Raw genomic sequence first — 11571 nt, 5'->3', positions numbered from 1 at the left:
TGGAGATTTCCGAGTGTAAAAAGCCATTACTCTAAAAATTTACCTAACTCGAAAAAATTCAAGTTTTTTTTAATTCGTATCAGACTAAAGTTGTATTATTTGTATCCTTTGATGAGCAGCATTAAAGGTTCATTATAAATTCTCTCGGCTATAATTGTATTTTATATATTTAATATTTCTCTTTCTGATTTTATACAAAAACATAACAAATATAATACTTCAGCCTCACGGACGCACGCGAAATATAAGTCGAATTTGGTAAAATGCAAAAATTTGAGATATGAAATGAAATATTGCAAAGCGAACATTTTTAAAATATTCTCAATGCAGTTTTTATAAATTATATTTAATATTCTTTAATCATTAACAAGCCTTTTAATTAAGATTGAAGTACTTTCTTAGAATTTTGATAAGCTTTTGGATGTAGGATGATATATTTTGACAAATAATCGTAAATTAAGTAATTTAAAAATGTTTCTGGCACCAAATTTTACTAGATGTGAGTTTTTGAACCATTTTTAGATGTTGGCTGCAGTAAACCTCTCTGTGGAAATAACCATATTCAATTCAAATACGAAACTTTTTGGACTAATACTGGAAGAATTTATACTAATTCAACTCCCAAAAATTCTCATATCAGTTATGTGCTGGTCTCTGAAATCGAGAGACTTCACTCTCATGACTTCACCGTATACAATAAGTTTACCATTGAGTGATGGAACATAATTTAAAGACTTTACTTGGCAAATTTCATAATGTTATCAAAGAATAATGAATATAATAGTATTGATTTTCATCTAGGACAAGCCATACTGAGAGGGCTGGATAAACTCCGTGATAACGGCATCGGTCATACGACGCAGCGTATCATTGATCTCGTCCCACTCCTTCTCCTCGGGCAGACCGAACAATTCCGAGTAGTACCTGAGCTTGGGTTCGCTACCACTGGCGCGGAAGGTGATCGTCATGCCGTTGTTGAAGGTAAAGGTGATAAACTGCTTACTGGGAATGGAGGGCAGGCGAGCCTTGCGATCCGGATATGAAGTGTCCAAGCCTGTGGTTAGATCTCGCACGCTCGCAACCTCAAACTCACCGTTCAGAATGCATTTGGGATATGTGCCGGGCAGGTTGTCCTCGAAACGGCGCAGTTTATCGAACATTTGAGTTATTGCTTTGGGTTTGTCATAGGTTAAAGAATTGCATATGGTCGCATGGTAGCCATATGTGTCGTAAATCTCTCGCAGCTTCTCGATTAATGTCACGTTGCGAGTGCTTCGTAAAAAGCTGGCCATGGTAGCCACTTGGCAGGCAGCATTAATGCCGTCCTTATCCGGTACATTCAGGGAGAACATATACCCAATTGGCTGTTCGAAAGCGAAGAGCACCGTCCGGCCAAGTCCCTGTAGTTCCAAGGCCTTGTTGGCCATCCACTTGAAGCCCACGTGCGTCTCGATGAATATGAAGCCCTCGGCTCTGGCCATGGCTGCCAGAATCTTTGAGCTAACATTGCTGGCCAACATCACGCAGTTGGGCACATTGGGCTTGGTGGTTCGGGTCCTGTAGCTCTCCAGGGCCCACCAGCCAAGCAGAGCACCCAGCTCATTGCCATTGAATACCTTCCATCTGCCTTTTGGGTCAAGCTCAGCCACTGCCAGACGATCCGCGTCCGGATCATTGGCCAAAATAATCGTACAATGCTCTTCCTCAGCTTTCCGTATAGCCAAGTTCAAGGAATCCTTTCCCTCTGCAATTAAAGGAAGTTTAAACTCTTAAGTGCTAGCAAGTTTAGTAATTTGGCTTCTTACCAATGGGATCTGGAAAACTAGTGGTGGGAAATTCGGGATCCGGATCCTTTTGCCGTACTACCGGAATGAGAGGTTTAAGTCGAGCTTGATAGAACGCCTCGCGGACATATTGAAAACCCACGCCGTGTAGGGGAGTGTAGACAAAACGCAGCTGACTGCACTCGTTCGTCTCCACAAAGGTGTACGGGAGAAGTTTCTTCATGGCCTCATAGTACGCCGGATAGACTTCGCGGAAGGGATCTACCAGCAGGGCATGATCGTCGAGCACCGATAGATCCCAGGACGAAGGAAGGGGCTCCATGCGTTTCATCATGGCGTCCTGTATGTTCTTGTCATGAGGCATGTTAATGGGAGCACCGTTGCTCCAAAAGACCTTGAATCCATTATCGCTCTTTGGATTGTGGGATGCAGTGACCGCAATCCCGGCCAGGCACTTCAGGTGCACCACAGCAAAGGAAACGAACGGAGTGGGAGTCATTCGACCGAAGAGACACACCCGAAAGTTGGTATTAAGGAAGACTGTCGCAATGAGCTGGGCGAAGCGTTTGCCATTGTAGCGTCCATCGTAGCCGATGACGACACCCTGTGACTCCCGCTTGACCACATTGGGATAAACGTCCTGCAGATATTGGCTCAACCCCTGGGCCATTTCTATTGTGACCAGATCGTTAATGGAGTCAAATCCCGCTCGCATTCCGGATCTCATTCCTGCCGTTGCAAAGAAATTATAGCGACAAAGACGGGTCCGCAGAGCCTCCCAATCCTTCTCCTTGACGGCATCGACCACTTGCTTCAGCGTCGCCGCATTCCTGTCCCACAGGATCCACTTCTTGATTTGCTCGTCGAGCTCCTTCTCACCTGACAATTCAAGGCTGCTAATCAGCTCCGTTGGCGTAACATGAACATTAGGTGCGAGCATCTTGAAATTTTGATTTTCGAAAAGACTACAAATACTTAAGGAGTTCTAACTGATGGCCAACTAGTCTCAACTGCTTGAACTCTCTTTCAGGAGATGTTCCCAAAACAGTTTAAGGCCACAACATTTGCATTATCCGACACGTTCAGCTGCACGTCCAGTTTCATTTCCACTTCCTGTCCGAGTTGACCAATTGAAAATTTATGTGAAGCTCATTTCGATTTACGACCACCAAATACGTCCTTGGGGAGACATGGACGTTGGGCTAAGCACTGACAACCACAAATTGATCCATTGGCAATTTGATTTTGGCTCCTTGATGAATTTATGGTCAACGCCCAACAACAATTGTGCAGAAGCATTTGAGATGCTGCAAAATAGGAAGAGTTGTCTTTTTGGTTGCAATAAATATCGATACTTTTAATGCCTACTCACACTCACACACCAATAAATACACACACAGCTATACACACACAATTCCAGGAGAAACATTAACATGATTTCAATTTGTCATCAATTATGCAAAGCAAGTCTAGAGTCCCCCTCTCCCGGCCCTGTCGAGCCCCCACCGAAGCCCTTTCAAGCGGCCGTGTTACCTGCTACAAACTTGGCATGCCTCCATTAAAGTGTGAGTAATTTGCAACGGTAATTGGGTTACACAGGCGCATGCAACATTTATCAGTCGGTGGTGTGGGTGGAAACCCCCCATGACGTGACATTAGAGGAGATGCGAGGCCACTACCATGTTCCTGCTCCTGCTGCAACTGCCACATGTACGACTCTCCCTCTCTCTTTCTCTCCCTTTCTCTCCCTTTCTGTGGGGATCCGTACTGACACGTCAATCGCATTCTAAACATTCAACGCACTCCATTTGGGTTGGAGTGGAGTCGCAGCTCATCGGAATGCAGTCACAATCGCAGTTGGAAGTCTAGCTGTGACTGTTGCAACAACACATGGGGCATTAGTTCGGCCACACAAAATGCATTTCGCGTCAAATTGTCAAAGTGTTAATTAAAAATGGACACTCGAATAGGCAGAACGACACAGACACAGCCTCACACTCCCACACATATTCACACAAAATAAATTCTACACAAGCCTCGTGAAGTAGACCAGCAATTGCTCTTTCTCTCTCTCTCTCTCTCTTTCTCTTTCATCCCCATGCATTTGCTGCTGCTAACTTGTATAACACTGCCACTTGTAATAATTGTAGTAATTGCCAACATATTTAAAAACTCCAAGAAACCAATGAAAAAGTTGCATTTGGTCATTTTTACATTTTTACATTCCTAAAACCGTGTGACCAAAAACATAAAAAATGTCATATATTTTAAAAGTTTTTTAAATTTGCGTATAATTTTAGTTGAACTATAGATCAAAGCAAAGGATAAATGCTTATTTCTGCAAAATGTGAAAACCTTTTTGCATAAACATTGGGGACATTCAGCAGGTAATTCTGATCATCAATCATAATACCTGATCACTACCTTTTTGTATTCATCAGGAAATTTCCGACAGTCAAAAATACCAAATTTCGGTATCGGTATCACAAAAAATCTATCGTACAAATAGTGTGATACATGATAATGATTACTAAATTTTATCAAAAATATACTTAAAATTTGACAATTTTTATTAAATTTTTGGCATATCGCAAAGTATTAAATGGCACTTAGTAAATGGAAATCGAGATTCAGCTGAATATGTAATAACCCAGATGCATATTCCGTCAGATTGAATATCTCAAGTAAAAACGGTTTTTTTCTTTCCAAATCTCTAAATAGTGGGTTTGGTTTATGTAAATTTTTCGCTATTGCCTTATGTTATGAATCAGTCACCATTCAATTTTGTAAGAGTCTGATACATCTTGGACTTTAATGAAATGATTTCGCACAAAAATCTTCCACTTTCAACGCAAGAAAATCATTTCCCGCCATTAATGAAACATATGTGCGTTAAGAAATTAAACTTGAAGCTGACAAGCTGAAAAAAAAAAATAATCTTCCATCTATTTCGTTTTGTTCATTTGAAAGTGTTTCTAATATTTTAAAGGAGTGTTTTTTTTCAAATCTAAGACTAGATTGATTTATCTAGACTCATATAGACTGTAGTTAAGATCCTCAAAAATCTAACGAAAATTTCTAGCTTTCTGATATCATTTTGACGAACAAAATTCAGTTTAATCTAAAATTTTAAATAAAATATAAATTAATATAAAAAACGAAAATTGGCATTGTGCACTGTGAGTAAAAGGGTTATCTTCTTTGTACATAAAAATAACTTTTGCGCAGTGCCGAATGCCAATTTTCGTTTTTTATATTAATTTATATTTTATTTAAAATTTTAGATTAAACTGAATTTTGTTCGTCACAAAATTGATATCAGAAATTTAGAAATTGCTCGTCACTAGACTTTTACCTCGTGTAGAGGTTTTTTTGTGGATATCAGAAATTTTGCAATTGCTTTTGCTTTTGACATTGTAACTTTATCATTAATGCAGGCAAATAGTAAAATATAAAAATTTAGTTGTTGAACGTATTTCATATTTAAAAATTTTTTTTTCTTTAATTATAAAGAAAAACTAGGGGGCCCCGCCCCCTGCTCGCTTTGCTCGCGTTGCTACAGCCGAGCATACTATACTGTCGGAGACCTCGTACTTACTATGAAAAAAAAAGTTTTTCATACTAAGACTTGGATTTCACCCGATCGGTCCTATGACAGCTATATGATATAGTGGTTCCGATTAGAACCAACTTTGTTCAGGATATATAAGTCTTAAATAAATGCATATTCTATTAGTTTGGTTACGATATCTAGTAAAACAAAAAAGTTTTTCATACTAAGACTTAATATTGGACCGATCGGTCCTATGACAGCTATATGATATAGTGGTCCGATTTGAACCAACTTTGGTCAGAATATATAAAACCAAGTTAAATGCATATTGTATTAGTTTGGTTAAAATTTCTCATTAAACAAAAAAGTTTTTCATACTAAAACCTAATTTTGACCCGATCGGTCCTATGACAGCTATATGATATAGTGGTCCGATTTAAACCAACTTTGGTCAGAATATATAAAATCAAGTTAAATGCATATTGTATCATTTTGGTTGAGATATCTCATAAAACCAAAAAGTTTTTCGTACTAAATTGTGATTTTCGACCGATAGAAAAATGTATTTATTCACTTAACAGGCAATATCTTCCGAACCCCTCAACCAAAATTTATGTTTCATATACCAAAAAACGCGAAATTGTACGTATTACAACATATTAAAATTTAACAAAAATCGTTAGAGCCGTTTTGTCAGAAATCGCCAAAATGTAAGCTAAAAAACTTTATTTCACCTGTAAAATGTTACCTGAGTACTTTAGAAAAAAAGTTTAAAGGTACGCCTAAAAGCCCTCAAACACACCTTTCTAATGATATATAGAACATATCTGTAGCTTCGATGGTTTGGAAACTGTTGAGGTTTCAATTTTGGCGGGATTTAGCGTTTTCCCGCTAAACTAGCGGGAAATTGAAAAAGTCGTAGAACAAACATTTCTAGATTTTTGAAAAGGAATCAATCCCCATCATTACATTTAAGCTTCTTTAGCGCTTTGATGCAAACAGACAAACAGACAAACAGACAAACAGACAAACAGACAAACAAACTGACTTTTCATTTCATTTTGAGAAGTCCACTAAAATTTTCAAATTTATTTATCTTTTGAACCAGTTATCGGATTTGGGTGATTGAGGTATCAATCGACGCGTATTTTTAAGGAGAATTTTTAAAAAATAAAAAATTTTACCAAAAAGCCCCAACGGCCCCATAAGCTGCAATTATCAAAATTTTTCCCCTCCCACTTACACCTCCGTATCTCATGACCCAGGTTGGTTAGAAAAAGTTTTAGTACGCCATTTTGTAAGTTAGAACTAAACCTGTCGATCGGTATATAACTCGATCTGATCGGACAGTCGTAGCAAATTTTCCAACTTAGCTGTATATATAGTTAGTCGCCTTTCGCACCCTTCGTGCTGCTTTCGTCACTAACGCGAACTGCCGTCCGCAGTGATAGTTTCAGTAAAGAGAACTGTACACTGCGTCACAGCCAAAATGTAGGGAAATGTCACATATAAATGAGAAATATTACTTTATGTTTCTAGGTTGATTATCTTCAAGCACTTGATGTTCTTATCTATTGGATTTGTTACTGCTTTTGGGTAATTTCCTAATTTGCATAGAAAATAGCTAAGCGATTTGTGTTTATTTCTGGGCCGTAAAAATCTTTCTTGCGGCAGCAATTATTGAGTGTTTACGGCATAAGGTTCCGTACGTATCCCGGGACTTGCTGCATAATGTGTTTGCATAATTTTAATCGTTTGGAATCAAAATTGGAATGAGAAAGGAAATGGAAAAGGGAATGGAGATGGAGATGGGTATGGGCATGGATACGGAGATTACAGGGATGGATGGGGCTTCCCAGTCTATCATTGGCGTTGATTCGTTTTGTTTCGAGACTGAGCTAACTGCAAAATTGCTGTTGTGTGAATTTTTTATGGCACCCCCGAGTGCCCTCTGCGGCAGTCAACTAGCCCATGCATTCATCCATGTATGTTGGGGTGAGGAGGAGTATAGAAGGAGATTGTCGATACGAGTATTCAACTTCAATAACTAACGCTATCAAACCTATTAATATGCTAATATATGTTTAACGAGTCACAATGCCAACTATATAACAAACAAAACTGGAAAGAGATTAAATGCTATTGCAAATTATACCTATGACAGATATTTGAATATACAACTCCTGAGATTTGCTATGTTCCATGGAGATAAAAAAATATTCATATTTTATGGCGTTCCGTAAAGAAATTTTGATTCAATATCTCAAATTCATGTTAAATTTTTTTCTAAATTTAAGTTTTTAAATCTGTCAAAACTTCGTCTGTCATTCATTTAAATCCCAGCATCATTTCGATTGGCATTAAATTAAATCCAAATCATTCATTTAAGAATTGGATAGTCCTCAAATTGATATTGACATTTATGCGTGAGTTAGAAATATATTTGACACATTTCCTCTTTGAAATGTATTTGATTATTTGCTGAAAAGTGGTTTTTAATGTCTAGACTCTGGATGGGATGACATTTAAGAGGCTTGATAAATGCGAAATACATGCAAATGCCCATGATGCTGAACTTTCGGCACATCCAATTCGATAGGGTCTTAGACGAAAGTTTTCCTCACTTTCCCCCTGAGTTTTACTCTCAGCTGTCGGCTGGCTGAATTTGAAATGACATTCAGTTTTGGGGGATAGTTTTAGAATTTCGATTTCCCCAGCCCACCATTATAAATATCTGTAATTTGTTTATGTGGCTTTTCATATTCTGAAATTCACTTCAATGCCAAAATGTGAAATGTGCAAATGAAATTTACATCATTTGTTTATTTGTGTATCGCTCATGTCCTGTGGTTGTGCAGAAAAAAAAACATGTCCCTGGGGAAAACTGCGCAGCAATTCATATTCTACTTTTTTTCACTCCACGAAGTCGAAGAAAAGCTGGGGAAAAACACATCGCAAATTTGATTACCGACCAGCAAAATGTTTGCATATTATTTTTATTTTTTGCCATCTTTCCTTGGCCGTCTTCCATTTTGGGCGAAATATACTTTTAAATTAACGCATTATGTTTATGTATTAGATGCAAATACAAATGCCCAGTCGCAATTGCCGAAGGACCTTCACACATCGCTGACCAAAGGGTCAGAAATCCAATTTGAGAAACATTCGTGTACAAAGGTTTGCCCTTTCGAATACCCTGGAAGAAAATCAGAACTCGTGTGTTTGGTTAACGAAAGTTTAGCTAAAAAGTATTTCAACATTCCTTAAGCAAAAAGTCGATTCAAACTTGAAAACACTTAAGCTACAGGGTATCTGATAGTCTTTAGTCTAAGCATACCCATTGCCACATTTGAAAAATTCTTATATGGCAAATCTAAAGAACCAACATTTTTATTGCACGTCAAATTGTCTTTCCGTCTGCGGCTCAGTCGCCCGTACAGTTGCCCCTGCTCCCCACTTCTGTTCCCTTCTTTCCTCTACTGTACTCTTCCCTCCCACTACCTTTGCCAAGCTGTAGTCAAACCTACGCAATCAAACGATGGATGAAAGCAGGAGAAACACTTTTGATTTCATTTCACAACAACAACAACAACAGCGACAGGCACTTGCCTTGGGCCCATTGTGAGTCCTGGCCATCTTTTGCCTCCTCCTAGCTTTGTGGTTAATTGGAATCGGTCTAGTTTTGATTGCGATTGCATACCGTAGAGTGTAGAGCAGTAAGATTATTATTGCAGCTCGTAAGCGGTTTGGCAATCATCATTAGAATTGACTTCCAGCCATACTGACTCCTAATTGTACTCGAGATTGGATAGAAAATTCAAATGCCGTAGCCAAAGTTGTCTCTCATATGGGTATGGCTAATAAGCTGAGGTGAGGGGTAGCCAGCCTTGACGTGACATGGCGACATGACATAGAAGCCAATTCACATCCACATCCACATTCGAGTGTGTCAAAGGGTTAGCTCACACAATTCCTAGTCGAACTTTGATAGAAATGTTGCCACTTTTGCCGCAAAATTGCCTGGATTTCTGCGCATTAATAAAAAAAATAAAATGAAATGAAAATAAAAATAACAAATCAGAAACGTGTCAACAGTTCAAAGTGGGTTCAGATGCCAATTGGAAATGTGCTTGACGCGTTTGCACGGATTTGCACTTTGGCGGAAAATCCACATCACCAGGAGCAGGGCAGGGGGGAGCTGACTGAAGAGTGGGTTAAGTGTACTGAGCCACAGGAGACCTAAGCACAAGTCTATCAACGACTGGCGCTACTCTTGTCGTCTGATTGCACCAACTTGTAAATGGCTTTTTGGCTGTCAACTGAATTTGCATACGAAATCAACTGCAGGCAAATCAATACAGCACGTTACGAACCCTTTTCTGCTTCTATACGTCAATTGAGAGCATCGGCTGTAATTGAGGGATAACGGGTGAATATCTTCTCGATTGAAAGAGTGTAAATTAGTCCATATAAAAATGAGTACATATAAAAACTAATATACCAAAATTGTAAATGTGATATCTTAAATATCGTCTTTAAATATATTTAAAGTAATTTGCCCTAACTCACGTATATACTGTCAATTAACAGAGAGTCCAACGGTAAAAGCTAAGAAGCTGAAATTTGATTTAATGATGTAGACGTGCAATAAGATCTTTTGAAAAAATCTACCTACAACTGGATCAAACTTTATTGATTTTTCGAAATAATTTAACCCGCAAAAAATTCTGTTAAGTTAACTTTAGCAAAGAAAAGAATTTTTCCAAATTTTATTCATTGAAAATTGGAAATAAACTTAATCAACCTGCAGATACACATAAAAAGTCTTATATATACCAAATTGGGTATACAAAAACTATAGCATAATAACAAAAAAAAGTAACCGTCTTACACGGTTACAAATTTGCTCGCTTCCCCCTTTTAACACGCTGAAAACCTCGATCCTACACGATTAAAAGCTTTAAAAGTCTCCAAGCAATCGAAAATAGCAGATTTTTTTAATAAGGAGCCATCAAAACAGAAAACATGTTGAAACGAAACGGCTTAGCTATAAATGCAACCAAATGCATTTTAAATTTGATATAAATAGAAAAATATGATCTTCTTATAAAGTTTAATCCGTTAATTAATTGTATTAAGTAACTTTTTTAATTTAATACCAACTTTTAATTTTAAAAATATGATAAATACATATATTTAAATCATATACATAGTAACTTTTGGGTAATTATGAGCAAATGAATGAAACTTTAATAAAAACAGACCAAATTTGAACAGTAAACAAAAAAATGTTTGTTGCCAATATTGAATTTCCGGAACGTTACCCCTTAATCTGTACTAAATCCATGTTTCGCTTAACAAGAGGTTAAGCGAGGGCCAGGTGTACTCAGTGTGAATGTAAATACAGGGTGGACTACAAACTATTTTGTATCAACAACTGAGTGGTATTATGTTTATTTAAGACAATTGCTTCTAGCTGAACACTTTTGACAGAAAAGCATTTGTTCCGAGCTTTGGCTCCTTTGAGCACACACAATGCCGACGATGTGGCGTTGGGCAGGCAGAGCTGACAGAGCTGACAGAGAGCGAGGGGAGGGTTGAGATCTGTCAGGGATGTGGCAGAAATATAAAATTATTGATTATCAGCGATGGCATCTCAGCGATTTGCTTCAACAAGCTACGTTTCACTTTTTTGCTAACAGTGCCGCATCGGTTCTCAGTTCCCCATCCCCCATCCCCCATCCCCTGTCTCTTCCCGTGTCCATTCAGGTTGCTGGCCAAGATCCCATCATTAAAACCATTGTGCGATATCGACACCTTGGCCAGCACGTTGGTTTTTAGTTGTTGTTTGTTTTTTATTTATATTATTTCATTTTAGCAACGGGAGTAGAAAAAGCGAGATCGTTTCGCTTGTCGCAAGTGTTGTCAACAGGTTTCGCGGAATGCCGCAGTAGCAGGCAGAAGGAGGCAGATAGAGGAGCACTGTGGATGACTGGATGCAGGCAGAGATCGTTCATCATCATCGCGGATGACAAGTGATCAAAGATGCAGTAATATTTTACAGCAGTTTGTTGTTCTCTGTTCTCTTGTTCTCTGTTTACAAAACAGATCGAAGAATGACCACAAACGCGTTGACACATTTTATTTGTGGTCCCAACTCGTCCCGACCTGTCCGTCCTGACTGTCCCGTCGAGCTGCTTTCTCCTTAATTGTCCTTATCACTTTGTCATTAGG

General features: G+C 38.4%; 1 protein-coding gene across 1 annotated transcript; it reads right to left on the bottom strand.

Moving 5' to 3' along the window:
* Positions 1-713: 713 nt before the first annotated feature.
* Positions 714-2790, bottom strand: LOC117783932 (glucose 1,6-bisphosphate synthase). Its single transcript, XM_034621503.1, has 2 exons — positions 1806-2790; positions 714-1744 (listed from the first exon to the last, which is right to left on the bottom strand). The coding sequence occupies exons 1-2, from the start codon at positions 2722-2724 to the stop codon at positions 798-800; spliced, it is 1866 nt and encodes a 621-aa protein (XP_034477394.1). The 5' UTR covers positions 2725-2790; the 3' UTR covers positions 714-797.
* Positions 2791-11571: the final 8781 nt, after the last annotated feature.

Source organism: Drosophila innubila, assembly GCF_004354385.1.
Source record: "Drosophila innubila isolate TH190305 chromosome 2R unlocalized genomic scaffold, UK_Dinn_1.0 1_C_2R, whole genome shotgun sequence".
NCBI lineage: Eukaryota > Metazoa > Arthropoda > Insecta > Diptera > Drosophilidae > Drosophila > Drosophila innubila.
Note: the sequence above shows the minus strand (reverse complement) of the source record. Positions and strands in the feature narration are given on the sequence as shown.

What these genes read in the sequence shown, in the direction of transcription:
- LOC117783932 (XM_034621503.1), bottom strand. Translation starts at nt 2,724, where the DNA reads ATGCTCGCACCTAATGTTCATGTTACGCCAACGGAGCTGATTAGCAGC. An exon ending in TAGTTTTCCAGATCCCATTG is followed by an intron (nt 1,745 to 1,805) that starts GTAAGAAGCCAA and finishes CTTTAATTGCAG; the next exon opens with AGGGAAAGGATTCCTTGAAC.